Source organism: Solanum dulcamara, chromosome 10 (assembly GCF_947179165.1).
Source record: "Solanum dulcamara chromosome 10, daSolDulc1.2, whole genome shotgun sequence".
In the NCBI taxonomy this organism is placed as follows: domain Eukaryota; kingdom Viridiplantae; phylum Streptophyta; class Magnoliopsida; order Solanales; family Solanaceae; genus Solanum; species Solanum dulcamara.
This window is the reverse complement of record NC_077246.1, coordinates 6,467,029-6,483,488: the sequence shown is the minus strand read 5'-3', so window position 1 is coordinate 6,483,488 and position 16,460 is coordinate 6,467,029. Positions and strand designations below refer to the sequence as shown.

General features: G+C 30.9%; 2 protein-coding genes across 3 annotated transcripts; one reads left to right on the top strand and one right to left on the bottom strand.

Moving 5' to 3' along the window:
• Window positions 1–783: 783 nt before the first annotated feature.
• On the top strand, window positions 784–2,957 carry LOC129871282 (cationic amino acid transporter 8, vacuolar-like). The gene has a single exon (XM_055946187.1). The coding sequence runs from the start codon at window positions 936–938 to the stop codon at window positions 2,793–2,795; it is 1,860 nt and encodes a 619-aa protein (XP_055802162.1). The 5' UTR covers window positions 784–935; the 3' UTR covers window positions 2,796–2,957.
• Window positions 2,958–5,869: 2,912 nt separating this feature from the next.
• On the bottom strand, window positions 5,870–8,513 carry LOC129870610 (interactor of constitutive active ROPs 4-like). Of its 2 annotated transcripts, none has more exons than XM_055945430.1 (3): window positions 8,385–8,513; window positions 7,727–7,799; window positions 5,870–7,618 (listed from the first exon to the last, which is right to left on the bottom strand). In XM_055945430.1, exons 2-3 carry the CDS (start codon window positions 7,738–7,740, stop codon window positions 6,613–6,615), a joined length of 1,020 nt encoding a protein of 339 aa, XP_055801405.1. In that variant the 5' UTR covers window positions 7,741–7,799; window positions 8,385–8,513; the 3' UTR covers window positions 5,870–6,612. The 2 variants fall into 2 exon arrangements, with proteins under 2 accessions (XP_055801405.1, XP_055801404.1); XM_055945429.1 differs by having other exon boundaries at window positions 5,871–7,618; window positions 7,727–7,821.
• Between the last annotated feature and the right edge of the window lie 7,947 nt (window positions 8,514–16,460).

Sequence of the window (16,460 nt, the reverse complement as noted above, 5' to 3'; positions counted from 1 at the left end):
GCCGTTAGTTTTAAAGGTATACACATATCTAAAGATTGACGGTAAAAATATATACAATCTGAAAGTATAACAGAGGATATATATATATATACTTTTTATCGTAGTTCAATGATATATTTGTCCTTTATCCCTATACTAAATAAATACATCAGCAAGTGAAACATTAATTTTTTTTAAAAAAGTATTATTGTATAACCTTTGGTAGAATTTTCCGTCACTCTAAAATGAGACTTGACCTTTTAATTTTTTTTACATCTTCTTTATTATTTATTTAATAGAAGAATCATCACTTTTTATATTCTACTATATCTCAATTTGTACCGCTAAAGTTTTTGTTTTTTTGATTTTTTACCTGGTGTTTGAAGTCCGTGAAGCCTTAATTAAATTCGAATCATGTATTGTAGGACTCATTCAAAGATGTCGCTATCTACTGATTTTTTTTCATAGAAATCGAATTCGAAATCTTTTGTTAAAGGTGAAACAGCTTCATTAATGCACCACAAAAGTTTAAGAACAAACATTGACTTCAACAACAATATCAAAAAAAAAAATTAAAAAATGAGAAAAAATATGTTACTAGAACCAAAAATTAAAATATTTAAAAATAAAATTTATTATATTATTATTATATAATTTTATTTCAAAAAATTTAAAGATTTCAAATGCAATTTTTTTTATTATACTTAAATTTTTTAATTTTTGAAAAATGAAAAGTATCACGTAAATTAAATTAAAAGAGAGAAAATAGTGTAAATATATTAAAACTTAATATGCATACAGTACATTGTCGTGTAAATCGTTTGTTGTTCTCATTATCCGTCCAAAGACATTCTTGATACTAATTGACTTTCTTTATAGGAAAATTCATTTCTATAATTTTCCACAAATCTTGGGATTCCAACAAAATTTGATTTGATTCATACTTGGTAAGAAACATGACAATTTCAGATTCAGAATATCCTCAACAACTCAGAATTCCCCTAAATTCCTCCAAGAAATCCACTATCACTACTCCTTCAACCTCAACAACAATGGATGATAATTCACCAAAAACCCAACAACCCCATAAGCAATATTGGCGTTTCAGTAAGCAAGATTTCTTCCCAGAACCCTCTTTCCACAATTTGGGATCTTACAAAAATGCCCTTTCTCAAACCCCAACTCGTCTAAAGAACCGTCTTTTTTGCCGTTCATCAGAGACCAGTGAATTGATTGAGCTCAAGAAAGAATCAGAAAATGAGATGAAACTATGTCTCACTTGGTGGGATTTAATCTGGCTTGGATTTGGGTCTGTTGTTGGTTCAGGGATTTTCAGCATTACGGGTCAAGAAACCCGTATTGATGCTGGCCCTGCTATTGTTCTTTCGTATGCTGTTTCTGGTTTGTCTGCTTTACTTTCTGTGTTCTGTTATACTGAATTTGCTGTTGATATTCCAATAGCTGGTGGGTCTTTTTCGTTTTTGAGAATTGAGTTGGGTGATTTTGTTGCGTTTATAGCTGCTGCTAATATTCTATTAGAGGCTATGGTGGGTGCTGCAGGGTTAGGACGTTCATGGTCATCGTATTTTGCTAGTCTTATTAAGAATAATCCAGATTTTTTGAGGATCAAGATTGATTCTTTTGCAGAAGGGTTTAATTTGTTGGATCCTTTAGCTGTTGTGATTCTTGCACTTGCAAATGGGGTTGCTATGACTGGGACAAAGAGGACTTCTGTTTTGAATTGGGTAAGTTCTATAGTTAGCGCTGGTGTGATTTTGTTTATTATTATTGTTGGGTTTATTCATGGGAAGACGTCGAATTTGGTGCCTTTTTTCCCTTTTGGGGCTGGAGGGGTATTTAGAGCTGCAGCAGTTGTGTATTGGTCATATACAGGTTTTGATATGGTTGCAAATATGGCTGAGGAGACTAAGAAGCCGTCGAGGGATATACCGTTAGGGTTGCTTGGTTCTATGTCTATGATTACTGTTGTTTATTGTTTGATGGCGTTGGCATTGACAATGATGGTTAAGTACACTGAAGTGGATGTCAATGCAGCTTATTCAGTTGCATTTGAAGGCATAGGTATGAATTGGGCAAAGTATTTGGTGGGGATTTGTGCACTTAAGGGAATGACTACGAGTATGCTTGTTGGGTCATTGGGACAATCACGATACACAACTCAGATTGCAAGAGCACATATGATTCCCCCGTGGTTTGCTTTGGTTCACCCGAAAACTGGAACACCAATTTATGCTACTCTCTTGACAACTATAACTAGCTGCATTCTTGCTTTGTTCACGAGCTTGGATGTCTTGTCAAGTGTGTTCTCATTTAGTACGCTTTCTATTTTCATGCTTATGGCTGTTGCATTGCTTGTTAGGCGATACTACGTTACGGATGTTACTTTGAAGTATGATTTGGCTAAATTTCTTCTGTGCTTGTTCATTGTAATTGGTTCATCAATTGGGGCAGCAGTTCTTTGGAGTACTGATGAAAAAGGTTGGGTCAGGTATGCTGTGACTGGTGCTTTGTGGTTGTTTGGCACTTCAGGGATGGCTCTACTTCCAAAACAAAGACTTCCTAAAGTTTGGGGTGTACCTCTTGTGCCATGGGTACCATCATTGTCAATTGGGATGAATATATTTTTGATAGGTTCTTTGGGTAAGGCGGCATTTTATCGGTTCATCATATGCAGTGCTGTAATGCTAATTTACTATGTACTTGTTGGTGTCCATGCGACTTATGATATAGCTCATCCCGATAAACAGAAGCCCGTTATTGAAGAGGGAAAAGAACGTTCCAATCAAGTGTTATAGTTGGTACGATTCTTTAGACTGCTCCATGAACTTTGCACTTATTTGGTTTTCGATTCTAGGAATTGAATGTATATATAGCTAATGAATTGAATGATATAAGAATGAAATTCTATTGAATGATTCAATCTCAAAAAACATTCTATTGAATGATATAAGAGTGAAGTTCTATGTGTTCCCTTAATTTCCAATTTCCATAGTCAATCAGACATACTATGTGTCATCTTCATTAAGCAACCTTTATGTCAAGAGTTTGGATAGAATCGAGGTTTTGTACAAAACACTCAAACTCGCAACACTCTACTGCTGTCCAGTATAAGATGAGAAACGGAAATGCTAATTAAGAGTGTACCTTTTCATTTATCATCATAAAATGTCAGTTGGCCTTTCCCGTGATCACATGGTAAGAAAGTATTCTCAGATAGGATTTTATGAATAAGTCCTATTTGGATTCTGTTGCGCTGTCCGAATTCAGGGCATAATAAAGTTAATTACAACCAACAATCTGGATATTACTATCTGTTTGATTATACCCTCTAAAATTAGTGACAATTTACTAACAGAAGACAGGAGAAGCTTTTGAATCTTGACTTGAGGGAAGAAGTATAGAAAGAGAAGGTAAGGACTCACGTGTCCCTCCTGCTTTCATTACTATTTAATCATGTAGCGCCATCCCAGTAACTTGTATTCCTTCTCTCCCATTTCATATGATCATCTTTGACGAGCAGCAGGTTGAAGATATTAACTTGACTTAAGTAGTAGTGGAAGAAATTTCAAATTAATTTGATAGAGAAAACATCACATTAAAATTTGTTTAGTAAATTTGGATGTGAAATGATGCCAAACATTTCTGGTTTCCCAAATTAGAAAGATTTACTATTTGGTATTGGAAGTAATTTTTTCCTTCTTTTTCATTGGACCAATGGGAATAATAGATAAAATATCAAGGTTTTAAATAAGTCATAATGTATTTGATCTGTATTCCATGTTCAGTAACATTGGGAAGGAAATGAAGAGGGTGTCAATTTCAGCTCAATCTATTTAATCTTGTGGTATGGTTAATAGCTAGTGTGTGTTGTATTTGATGACTTGATGAATTCAGAATTAATTTCTGATATAAGAATGAATTCCAATCAAAGAGGAAGTCTTGTGTTCATGTTTTCCTGAGCTCTTAAAGAGTTTGAATATTATTTTTTTATTTATGGTATGATACCTTGAATGACATAAAAATCCATTTTTCAGTAAATGTGGATGATAATAGAGAATACTAGCATGTTAGTTGAATTTCTTTCTCAGACTTGAAAAGGAATCACGAAAACAAGCTCCGGAACTAATCAAAGCTCCAAGGAAACACAAAAAGTAGGAGTAAGAAAGAAAAAGGTCTTTCTGTCTTGAAGTGGAAACCAATAGTCCATTTGAAGTGGCACAAAAACTTTTCTAAGGGGCTAGAATAAATTTCTGATTGCACAAACAGATAACTCAAATGCCTTCGCATTCTTGATCTAGATTTGCCAAAGCTCAGGAGTTAAAGCGTGGACTTGAAGCAGGATACCTATCTATTTCATCTGTGAATTTTGGTAGCGACCATGAAAGGCGAGGATGCAAGGTGACCTAAAATGGACCAAAAATCCACTATTAATACCTGGTTCTTTGACATCCCATTTGACTCTGTAAAGTCCACTATTTGTCAGAGTATATGATACTTGTGTTCTTCTGATATTCTACTAACCAGTCATTGTTCAACGACAGAGAAGTGTTTATTCCATAATTTGATCCATCTTCTTCCTTCCATGTCCAGAGCTTCCACACTTTCCCTTTGCCTTTCCCTGCCTCTTCTCTTCTCAATTTCACCATGCTTTCGTGTAATTTCAGCGAATACAGCCTTTAGAGGTTTCATGTCCAGAGCATCCACACTCACCCTTCCCCTTTCCCCTGCCTATTGTCAATCTCACCTTGATCTGCTTTTGTTTGATCCCAGCAAATATAGCCTTTATAGGCTTCAAATCAGATATTATTATTATTATTTTTCTTTTCTATCTGCTTTGATATGCTTTTCCTTGAGCCGAGGGTCTATCAGAAACAACCTCTCTTCCTCTCAAGGTAGGGGTAAGGACTGCGTACATTGTACCCTCCCCAGACCCCACTTGTAGGATTATACTAGGTATGTTGTTGTTGGCTTCAAGTCAGACCACCAAATACCGTTTCACCAAGCAGTATTAGAATGGTTAAAGCTGGTAAGTGCATTTTGTTGAGACTTGGACGAGCCAGAACTGTGATGGGTGGTGGTTTTGGTGGCTTCAGTGATGCGTTGTGGTATGGATGGTGAAGATGGCCTTACTAGTCTAGTTTGGTTTACATTGGCGGTATTCTAGGTGTGTGAGAACAGTTATTTCACAGGTAGGAGAGTTAGTGGGGACTTCAGGGTGGTCATGATGAGGGTGGTTATTGTTCGATAGTGAAGGCTAATGGTGGCATCATCTCCCTGGAAGTGCTTTGCGATAGTGAATTCATGTTGAAAAGACTTATTTTTGAGGGGAAGCGTATGTAATTCTTATGTATAATGTTGGCTAAGTAAAAGAATGTTCCTTTTCTTTTTTCCCTGAATGTTTAAAATTGTTTTTCCAGTTATTGCTGAAATCCCGTGAAGGATATTGGCTTTATAAGTTGGACTAGCAATGTTGTCTTTACATCCTGTATCTTCCATATTTCACTCGATTTGATTTATCATTTGTGCAGTGCCGTATGCATTACAAAATTCTTCATTTGCATTGTCGTTGTCATAGATTGCTATTTGCTGCTAACCTTTGATACAAAATTTGACCATGGCTTATGAAACTTTTCCGCTGATTCAAAGTTACAGCAGTGCAAATGGTATTGCTATAGGGAAAAGAAGGTACGAGAATAGCTCGTCTCTTTGTCTATTAAAGTTTTATCTGTTTTAGTATATTCCATTACAACAGTTGCAGCACAGTTCCCCCTCCTAGTTGGAAGACTGGTAGTATACTCATTTACGAGTACTAAGAAACAAGATAAGCACATGTAATGGTGTGACTTAATGGTCAATAAAGATGTGGGATACCATAGTTCAAATTCTAGGTGATTCCTCCCAATTTTCCTCAATCTTGATGGGTTGAGTTACCTGGTACTTGTATTAGTGAGGGTAACAGATAATTGAGTAATTGAGGTGGCACTAGCTGGTCCAACACTATTTGAAAAAGAAAAAGGAAACAAGATAAGTAATACATGAAGCTCTAATGTGGCTCAAAACAGATAAGTTTGCTCATTCAGTTTGCTCAAAACAGTAAATTCGGGATTGGAACTTCAAGATTTCAATGTTAGAAACTTTCAGGAGTATGGTTATCTTCCTTTGTAGTACGTGCTATGCTTCCTCTTCGGTTGAAAGGTCTGAAACTCCCATATGACATTCCATATTCCATTTGAACTGTTACTTGATTGTTTTGTGAGGATATTTTCTACTAGATAATAAATGTTCATCCGTGATTATGTAGTAGGTTATCATTTCATTTACTACATTTAACAATGATGAACGACTAAGCAAGATCTAACACATTTGCCAACTGTCATGACTGCTGAACCTCAAGAGTAACAGAAACTACTAAGCTTCAACATATCAGATTTTGGATCCAATTACTCCTAAATGACAGGTCTTTACTCTCCTGCGAAAAACTAACCAAGAAATCTAAATGCAGCATATTATAATTGGTTAGATGTCATGAAGAAGATTCAAAAAGTTGGCAAGAAAATTGAAATGGTGAGCAACCATTTCTGATATTAGTCTTTTTGAGTGTTCAGAAATAGCTTATTTCTGGCCCTTCTTTCTCCACAGGTCTCCAAACTTCTTAATGCCAGAACTTTTTCTCTTCACATGTCCAAAACCATCATCAACGTCGTCGATAAGTCCTGGTGAACCCATGTAACAACCATATCCTCCAAGTGTTGGTTCAAATACATTACTGTATCGCTTATAATCCATTGATCCACATCTCTCAGAGAGCCTTCTCTCATTCATCTCCACTTCCCCTGCCAGCACAGCTGCAGCAGCATCTGCAGCTTTCTTCCATTGTTCTGTTTGGATTCTGAGTTTCTTCATCTCACTTTCTAATTCCTCCTTTGCCTTTTCGGTGGCTTCAAGTTTCTCATTTATGTTAGAAGCATTCTTCTTTGTTGTTTCCAGTTCTAGAGTAACTTGGTTAAACTTGAGATTCATTTCCTCTGTTTTTGCCTTAGTGGATGAAATTTCCCGAGTCATTTCATTCAGTTCCTTCTTCAGGTTTTCATTTTCTTGGAAAAATGCCTGAAATTCTTGATCCTTCTTTGCCAACTTGGCTTTCAAAAAGCTTATTTCTTCATTCTTCAAAGCCAACTCCTCAGGTGATGGTTTCTCTGGTTCAGCAACTGATAAAGTGCTGATCTTTTCATTAGTGGGCTGGCTAATTTCAACATTTGGGACTTCAAAAACATCGATTTCTTGGATTTTTAATTTGCTCTTAGATTCTTGGATTTCCTCAGGCTCTGGGACAGTTGATTTCTTGGTTTTCTCAAGCAGTTCTTGAGCTGCTTTCTTTGCTGCTTCAACTGAAGCTAGTTGGTCCTTAAGATATTTAAGCTCTTCTTGTGCTTGTCCAAGTTGAGTATCCAAATCTGCAATTCTTGTACCAAGTTTCTTTTGTTTTATTGGATCAGATTGAGCGCCTTGTGGAGATCTACGATCACCTAACTTAGGACTTCTCTGATCAGAATCAGAGCTTGATGTTCTGAGTTGCAAAGGTACTCGAGGTGATTTCCTTTGAAGCATCTCTGATCCCCTAATTGACATGAAATGGAAAACTTTGCTGTGAAAAAACAAAGAGTTGGAATTGGAAAAGAACTGCAACTCAACAGTGAGGGAGATTCAAATGGTGCCAACAACTCACCTTAATCTTGGCATTTCAACTTCTTAATAAAAGTGTTTATGAACAGAGGTTCCAACAGCTTTAGTCTTGATCTCTGTAAACAAGTCGTTCGATATCTGGTTGGAATTATGTAGGTATAAGTAATGCAGGTAAATCTTAATTAGTTATCAAATGTTGTATAACTTATACATGAATGAGTTGCTTCTTTCCTAGCTACCTAAAAAGTTGGAAATGTTTGTTTGTCAATGTAAAAAAGGTAAAGAGTTTTCTGCTTAAAGAAGACACATTAACATTTCATAGATACTGGTGAAGCATGCTTCTAAGACAGAACAAAAGCAAATTTTCCCCATGCATATGCCAATATCATTAAAATATACTATACTTATTCAACATTATAAGTAGGTTATAACTTGTAATATTTCCTGGAGGTATCTTTGTAATATTACAAGACATATGGTTAAGTTAAATAAAATTTTGGTAGAAACAAAAATACCTAAGTTTTCTTTTTTTTTCTCCCTTTTTTTCCATCTGCATGAACAAGTACCCAATGGAATAGTCGATGTGCAAGATTGCCCAACACAATAATTAGCAATTGATTTGTGAAAGTTAAAGAATGAAAATGCAAACATTAGGAGAGAATCTTGAATCAAGAAAATGGAAACATATATAGTGAACTTACTTGGATGCTCTTCTCCTCATATGCAACTTCTTATCTTTATATTCCTTTTGTTAATACACTATAGTAATTAAAAAAAAAAAAGAGCCTACCTTAATAGGAAAAAAGAACTAACAAAAAGAGACTTTTTGAGAATTGAATGTTACAAGTTAGTCTGTGAAATACTTATATAAAAAGTATAGGACAAACTTTTTATGATTTGAAATTGAATATTTGAAATTTTGAATTAATGATGGGGATATTTTTGAAGTGCTAAGTGTATGTGTGTAGGACAAGGGCTTTTTGAACGTTGAAGGCAGGGAACACTATAAAATATGTTCTTGGGGAAACAAAGCTAATAATGTCTTTCTTACTTCCTTCGTCTCATATTATTTATCGTGATTCACTTTTCTTTTAATACGTTTCTTAAAAATCATTAATTAGAATCATTTATAAGTATTTGAACAATCATAACAACACATCCATAATTAAAGTGTTTGTAGTCTTCAAAAATGATATTTCCTCTGTAATCATAGATAAGGACAGTTTTACTAATTTACTCTGAAATATTTTTTTAAAACTTTACAAACTTGCTTGCATTTTCGTAAAAAAATAATAATTGTAAGAATAAAATAAGAAAAAATAGAAATCACTACAAAGCTCCTCTTTCGAATCATTTTCTTGTTGTTTGTCTTTCCCTATTTCTCTGTCTCAGAGCTTATTGATAGTAGCGCAGGCATTTAACCTTTGAACTTTGAATGATTTAAAATAGAAATCAAATTGCTTATGGATATTAGTGTAGGCATTTATAACAAAATGATGCATATTTATTACTCCCTCTGTTTTATATTAGATAGGCATTTTACTAAAAATATTTGTCCTATATTAATTGATCATTTACTAAATCAAGATAGAATTAATTAATTTCTTCCTATTTTACCCCTACAATTAATATGAACTTTTGAATGTAAACAAATCTCAATACTAGCTAGTTCTATATTCTATGTATATTGCATTGATATCAACAAATGGCAAAATGGTAAAGTCTTTCAATGTATTAATGATTTTTTAATCACTGTGTAAAATTGAAAGTGTACATCTAATATGGGACGGAGGTAATATTATTTTTAAGTAAATTTATATTTACTTAACTAAAAAAATAATCCTAAAATTGGTTTTTTTTTAATTCCAATAATATCATATGACTCTAAATTCGACCCAAAAGAAAGAAAATTCAATTCCTTTTTTACTCAGTCATAAAATGAATTTGAGTTGAGTCTGAATAAAAGAGAAATTGAAACTTTTTAAATTGATCGGATTTGGGTCAGGTCTGATGGGGTAAAAAGAATGAGTGAGGTAACTTTTTAAAGTTATATAGTAATATTTTTGAAATTAAAAAAAAATCATTTTTTTATTTAGTTTGTCAATGAAAAAGGTAAATATGTATTATTTTTTAGACGATGAGAATATATATGCATTATTGATTAAACAATGATTATATGTTATTTTTTTAACAAGGAGTACATTTGTGTCTTTCCCCTACAATACTACTAGGGGTTGTTTGGTGTGAGATATAAGGTATAATAATTCTGAAATCAAATACATAATTATTTTATCTTGCATTTGGTTCGAGGTATTAAATAGTTATGAGATTATTTATATCATAATGATAGAAAAAGTTATCATATATATATGATGGATAAATTATCATAAGATAATTAATTTTGAAATAACTTGTTTTCAACTAAAATAACCTTTCGTACTACACTAGGAGCCATGAGTACTATTGATATTTGATAGTACCAAATTTGAAGTAGTACAGTGATAGTGTCATCTTCCAAAGGAATAAAGAAATCACAATATTAGTACTACAAAGTAGTTCGGAATGTACATTGACGGGGTTGGTTCGAATTTTTTATAAATCAAATCAAACAATTTATATCGGGTTATTAAATCTATAAACCAAATCAATAAAAGTTGGATTTTTCGATATCAATTTTTCTCTGATTTTTCGGGTTTTTCATAGTATCTAATAAAAAGCACAGAGCAGTGCTTCTTGAAAAGAGTTCTAGTACAAAATATCCACATATAAGATGGAGACAGAACATTGTTTAAAGTTTTAACTTTATAATATAACTTTATAAGATGAGCTTTTTTTTGTATATTATTTAGATGGCTTCTCAAGTCCAAATCTAAATGTAAGAAAGAAAACAAAAATTATGAAAAATTTTAAAAAAATATTTATAAATTACATTTTAATAAATATTTTTATGTATAACATAATTTAAAAGTGTATATCTATAATCAGGTCGATTTGGGTTCGATTTGACTTTTTTTAGTTAAAATCAAACCAACTCTATAATGGTCGGTTTTTTTTTCCAAACACCAAACCAAGTCAAACCAAACCATTAGTCGGATTTTTTTTCCGATTTGGTTCGATTTATCGATTTGGTGCGCTTTATCGATTTGTCATGTACAGCCCTAAAAGTAGCCAACAATAAAATTGATCTTACCTTAGTAGTACGCCAACTTCACCAATGAGAAATTCCAATGCCTTTAATTTTAATTTGATTTTTGGAAAATAGACTCTTTTTTTCATTAACAATAACATGTTATGACTAGTTGAATATAATAAAAGATCACCAACATAGGTTGTGATGAATCTGTTTTACCTTTAATCAGAGGTCTCGGATTCGAGCTTTGGATATAGAGAAAATCATATTGAAAGCGTCATTCTTAAATGCCCCTGCAATTCCACAAGATATAATAAAATATAGCACACTAGTAGTACAATCATATGTACGTTATATTTTTAAAAATAGCACACTAGTAGTACAATCATATTTTATGTACGTTATATTTTATTTTAAATATGTACGTGTAATATTTTAAAAGAGAGTGTCTCTTAACACTTTGTGTTCAATAAAAGGAATCAAATTTGGTATTAAAAAGTGAAAGTTGAAGCACAACAACAATAAGAAGAAGATGGTAGTCTGTTGGTGACTCTGGTTCCAAAATTGTTGTTGGTTATGCTTCTTATATTTCTTTCGTTTTAATTTGTTTGTATTATTTTTTTATTTAACTTTTTTATAAAAAAAAATGTTTTTTTTATTTTTTAACAACTCTTTAATTTAAATTTTTCACCTCACATGTTTTTAGACCACACTATTAAACGATATTTTATACATTATGCATATTTTTAATTTAAAACCACAAAATTTAAAAGTATTTTTTATTATTTAAAATTTCTACCAAGTTGTGGTAGCATATTAGTGTCCAATTTATGTGATATAGTTTGATTTGGTACGAAATTTAAGAATAAAGAAAGATTTTTGAAATTTGAGATCTAAAATAAGTCATAAATATTTGTGTGATTATAAATTATTTCATTAAGAGTAAAATCAATATTTTAAAATCAAATTATTATTAAATATAAAAATATGTTATTTTTTTTTTAAATGGAGTAAAAAAGCAAGTAAATTATAGAAATTGAGGCCGAAGAAATATCTTTTTCTTTCAACTGATTACTTGTGTTATTTTATTAATAATCTAATTACGTACATATTTTTTAAATTTTAAACCCATGGTTTTATGAGAAATGCAATAGATTCAAATGATACATAAGATTCATCGATATAAATTTAGGATTCGCCTCTACGTGACACTATAAATAGTAGTACAGTCAAAATTTTCTCTAAAGAATTCCAAATATAAAAATAAACATATGAATAATTTTTATTGAAGAAATTCAAACTCTTGCTAGCTCCGTCCCTACTTACAATTTTGGAACCACAGTTACCGCCATACTGTCAAATTTCTTAGCCAAGAATATATATGTCCAGTGTTGCAGATTCATTGATGTATTTATAATCAATTGGGAGGTTTGAATACATTTCTCTCTCTATGATTAAGAATTATTCTCTTTTGGTTAGTCAATGCAAGTAGCATCCTTTATACTCTAAAACATTTCAATTTAACAGTCTATTTTTATTTTGGGAAAAGGCATAAATTATCTTTTAAAGTTATATCGAAAAATTAGTTACACATTTAAACTACTATGACGATCTATTACACATTTAAACTACCTAAAAGTGAAACTATTACCCCCTTAAAACTGATGTGGCAAAAAAAAAGGAGCAGCGCGTCAGATTCTGTAAAATAAAAAAATTAAAAAAAACAAAATCACTCCACCCTCGTATCCTTTTATCTTCACACCCACCTACCGTCTTCTTCTTCACATTCACCTACCCTCTTCTTCTTCACACCCACCTCCATTTACTTCAATTTTGAATCTTAATTTATTTTTTTCAAAACTCATGAAAGTAAAAAAATTTAAAAAAAAAATCACCCCACCCCACGTCATTTCTTCTTCACACCCACCTACCCTCTTCTTCTTTACGTCCACCTCTATTTACTCCCCATTTTGAATCTTGATAATTTAAATGTGTAACTGACTTTTCGGTACAACTTTAGGGGGGAATTTATGCTTTTTTATTTTTTATTTTTTTTAAAAATCAACTTTCATATTACATTATACTCCCTCTATTTCATATTAGTTGAATTTCTAAAGTAATGCACACATATTAAAAAAAACATTCAAGGACAAAATTTGAACCTTATTTTCCTTTATTACCTTTTTATTTAATCATCATCATAAAGATGATTAAATGTGAAATCATAAATACAAGTAGTTTTTTATTGGAGTATAACTTTGTAAGTAGTGTAGTTTACTCTTAGAAAATTACAAAACTCCATTAATAGAAAGGGTAAACATGAAAAAAGTTTCAAACATTTCTCTTGAACTTTGAACAATTCAACTATTTTGAATAATAAAAAAGGCTCTAGAAATTCAGTTAATATGGAATAGAGAAAGTATTATATTTTCTTTATAACAACATCTCGCCGTAGTAATAAAAATATCTCTAGACAAATTGTGGCATTATGTGTTATAATACCTTTTTTTTTTATAGAGTTGGCTTGTGTTTGGACATGCAATATAAAGTCATGATTTTAAATCAATATTTGGATTTTGAATATGCAATTTGGGATCATAATTTCAAATCTCAAATTCTCCTAAAAATATGATTTGGGATTTGAAATCATGATTTGCATTTTTTTTTAATTCGTAAGTTTAAATTTTGCGGAATGCTTGATGTAAAGAGATTGTTTGTTTCGTGCGAAAGAATTATATTAAAAATAACTAGTTAATACTATTATTAGCTAGTAATTTTTATGAAATTACGTGTATTTGAAAGTTTGTAATCGCAAACATGTATTTTGTAACTGAAACATGGAGATATGTGATTTATCAATGTAGCGTCTTAGAATAATTTGATATCTTGTTTATATGTACTATGGTTTGCTCATTTGATGATATTGTATATGAATTGAGAAATTTTGACAATTTTCACAATCTATGGGATTTTTATATTTATAAAAAGAAAATACAAATTTAAGAAATTCAAATTATATGTTTAAAACATGTCTTCAACTTCAAATCAATCCAATTTCAAATCATAATTTCATATCGCATATTCAAATGATTCGATAGTGTTCCTGTTATAATCTAAACTCGTTATGTTTTTTCTTTATACATATATTATACTGCTTTTTTTAATTTAAGCTATTGAAGCAATAATTTTTGTCAATTCTTCAAAAATTAAATTACATTAAATAATAAAACGACCGTAATTAGGAAGTCTAACTAAACTGAAAATACCAAAGATAGGTGTTGAGGAAAGCAGAGGGAGATAAAGAATAATAAGAGAAATAAATAACCAATCAATTCTTCGACAAACAATAAAATTCATCACTAATCCTACTTATCAATACATTAGCGAAGAATTATTAAAAACTTACTCCTATTATTTTTGGTAATGCATGTATATTTCATATAAATCAATAAGTGTGCAAAAATGTATGTTAAAAAACAAATTTAAGTTATATACACGATATGTAAATATCTTTTATATTATTAAATCATGCAAAAGATATTAATAGCGATAAATCTTTTTAAAATATAAATTTGTAATCTTTAAAATAAGACAAATTACCTATATATTACAGTAGATAAATGTGACTCGATAATGTATTACACTGACAATGTATATAACTTAGACTCGTTAAAAATGTATTTCATCTCAATAAGTAGGTGAAAAAAAGTTGTCCAAAGAAGGTAACTCTAATTTCAATAAGCTATCAAGATTAGTATTAGGATTATTATAAGTAATATTGGACTTCAACTTTGACATTGTCACATGGCCAGAATTTTGATCAGACACCACTTGAGCCTCCTTGCCTGTTAGTCTCTGAACTATTGATTTGAAATTTCTTGCATCTGTCTCTATATACTCCGTGTTGATTATCACCACCTTCACTTTATCCCTTCTGCTTTTATCTGTTGACATATTTTTTGTATTTTGGAATTAGTCGAAACGGTAAGTTTTGAAAATCGATATTGATGTCAAGATATATTCAAGTTGGTTGTGCGACCGATTACTAATCAAATAGAGATAAAAGTTGATTGCTCGAAAAATCCTTTTGACATCTTCTCCGGAAAGATTGACTGGACAAGTAAAGAAATGAATTAGTGAACTATTTCAGAATATAGAAATGTCGAAAACGAAGAATTGAATCTTGGGATTCTTGGAAATGTTGTTATGAGGAAAAGAAAATGAGTAGTTAGTGTTACTTGTAATTGAGGATAAGTGATTTATATGTACATATTTATAGTAGGAGCATTAGTACTTAGAAATAAAAAAGATTTGAGATAGGTCATACGTTAAGAGTTGACCATCCAAATCAATCGAAGCAGTCAACAAGGACCAGAGATAGAGTCAAAAATAATGGTCGCTTCTCGATCAAAGTAAATTCAGAATTTAAAATCTATGAATTTTTATATTAAAATAATATTATAATAATGTAATTAATTTATATTTAAATATTTATAGATATTTAATAAATTTTTTAATATATAAATTGAAACAAAGAATTTGTGAAATAAAAATTAGTACGTTCACGTAAACCGTAAAAGTTTATGCACATCGCAGGAAATTGCGTTGGTTTAATTCGACAAGTTGACAACATGAATGGAACTAAGCAAATAGGAGTAATTTAATCTTTAGAGACAAAAGCATATTCTTCTTTTTGTTTTTTTGCCTCCTTTTGCTCAATTGCTTCTCCGGTTCACTCCGTCTCAATTTATATGATGTTATTTAATTTAATATAGAATTTAAAAAGAAAAAAAGTTAAAAGTTATGATTTAAAATAAGTCATAAGTATTTGCATAGCTATAAATTATTTTATTAAAGATAAAATAAATATTTTAAAATTAAATTATTACTAAATAAAAAAATATATTATTCTTTTTGAGAATTGACCAAAATAATTAGAATTGTTCCTTTTCTCAAACCTAAATAAAACGGAAATATGACTTATATATAGTCAAAACAAATTAATTTGAGTAATCTAAATAGAAATATTATAAATTAATCATCCGTTTGTTATTATATAGTACAAATGTTCAAACCATTCTTGGAGTTTGAAGGTAATTTGATTTAATTATCCTGACATTTTTGACTAGTAAACCCTTGACCATAACCCAATATAAACGAATTTTGGTTCACATTTGACATCCATCTGCTATTCATTGCGTAGTTTGATTAATTTGAACTCATATAAAAAAATTCCACTTTAATGGATAAAGTATTTTCTATCAAAAACGACTCTATATTGAGAATTTAAATTTAAAATCTCTAACATAAAATAAAAAATTACTTATCACTCTACCACAATCTTTATTAATAATTCAATATTAAACAAAACATGACACTCTACGTCGTACTTATTAATAGTATAATGAAAACAACTTTGAAGTTTGAATTAAGACCAGAAAATATATGTGGTGTGAATAGGTACACATCACTCGATCGCAAGTATTAAAATTAACATATTAAGAGCCCGTTTGGATTAGTTTATAAGTTATTTTCAGTTTTTTTTTAGTGTTTGACTGGTCAACTTAAAGTCATTTTGTGATTAAAATAAGCCCCAAAAAATAATTAGGTTTATATGACTTAGCTTATCTAAAACAGTTTATAAGCT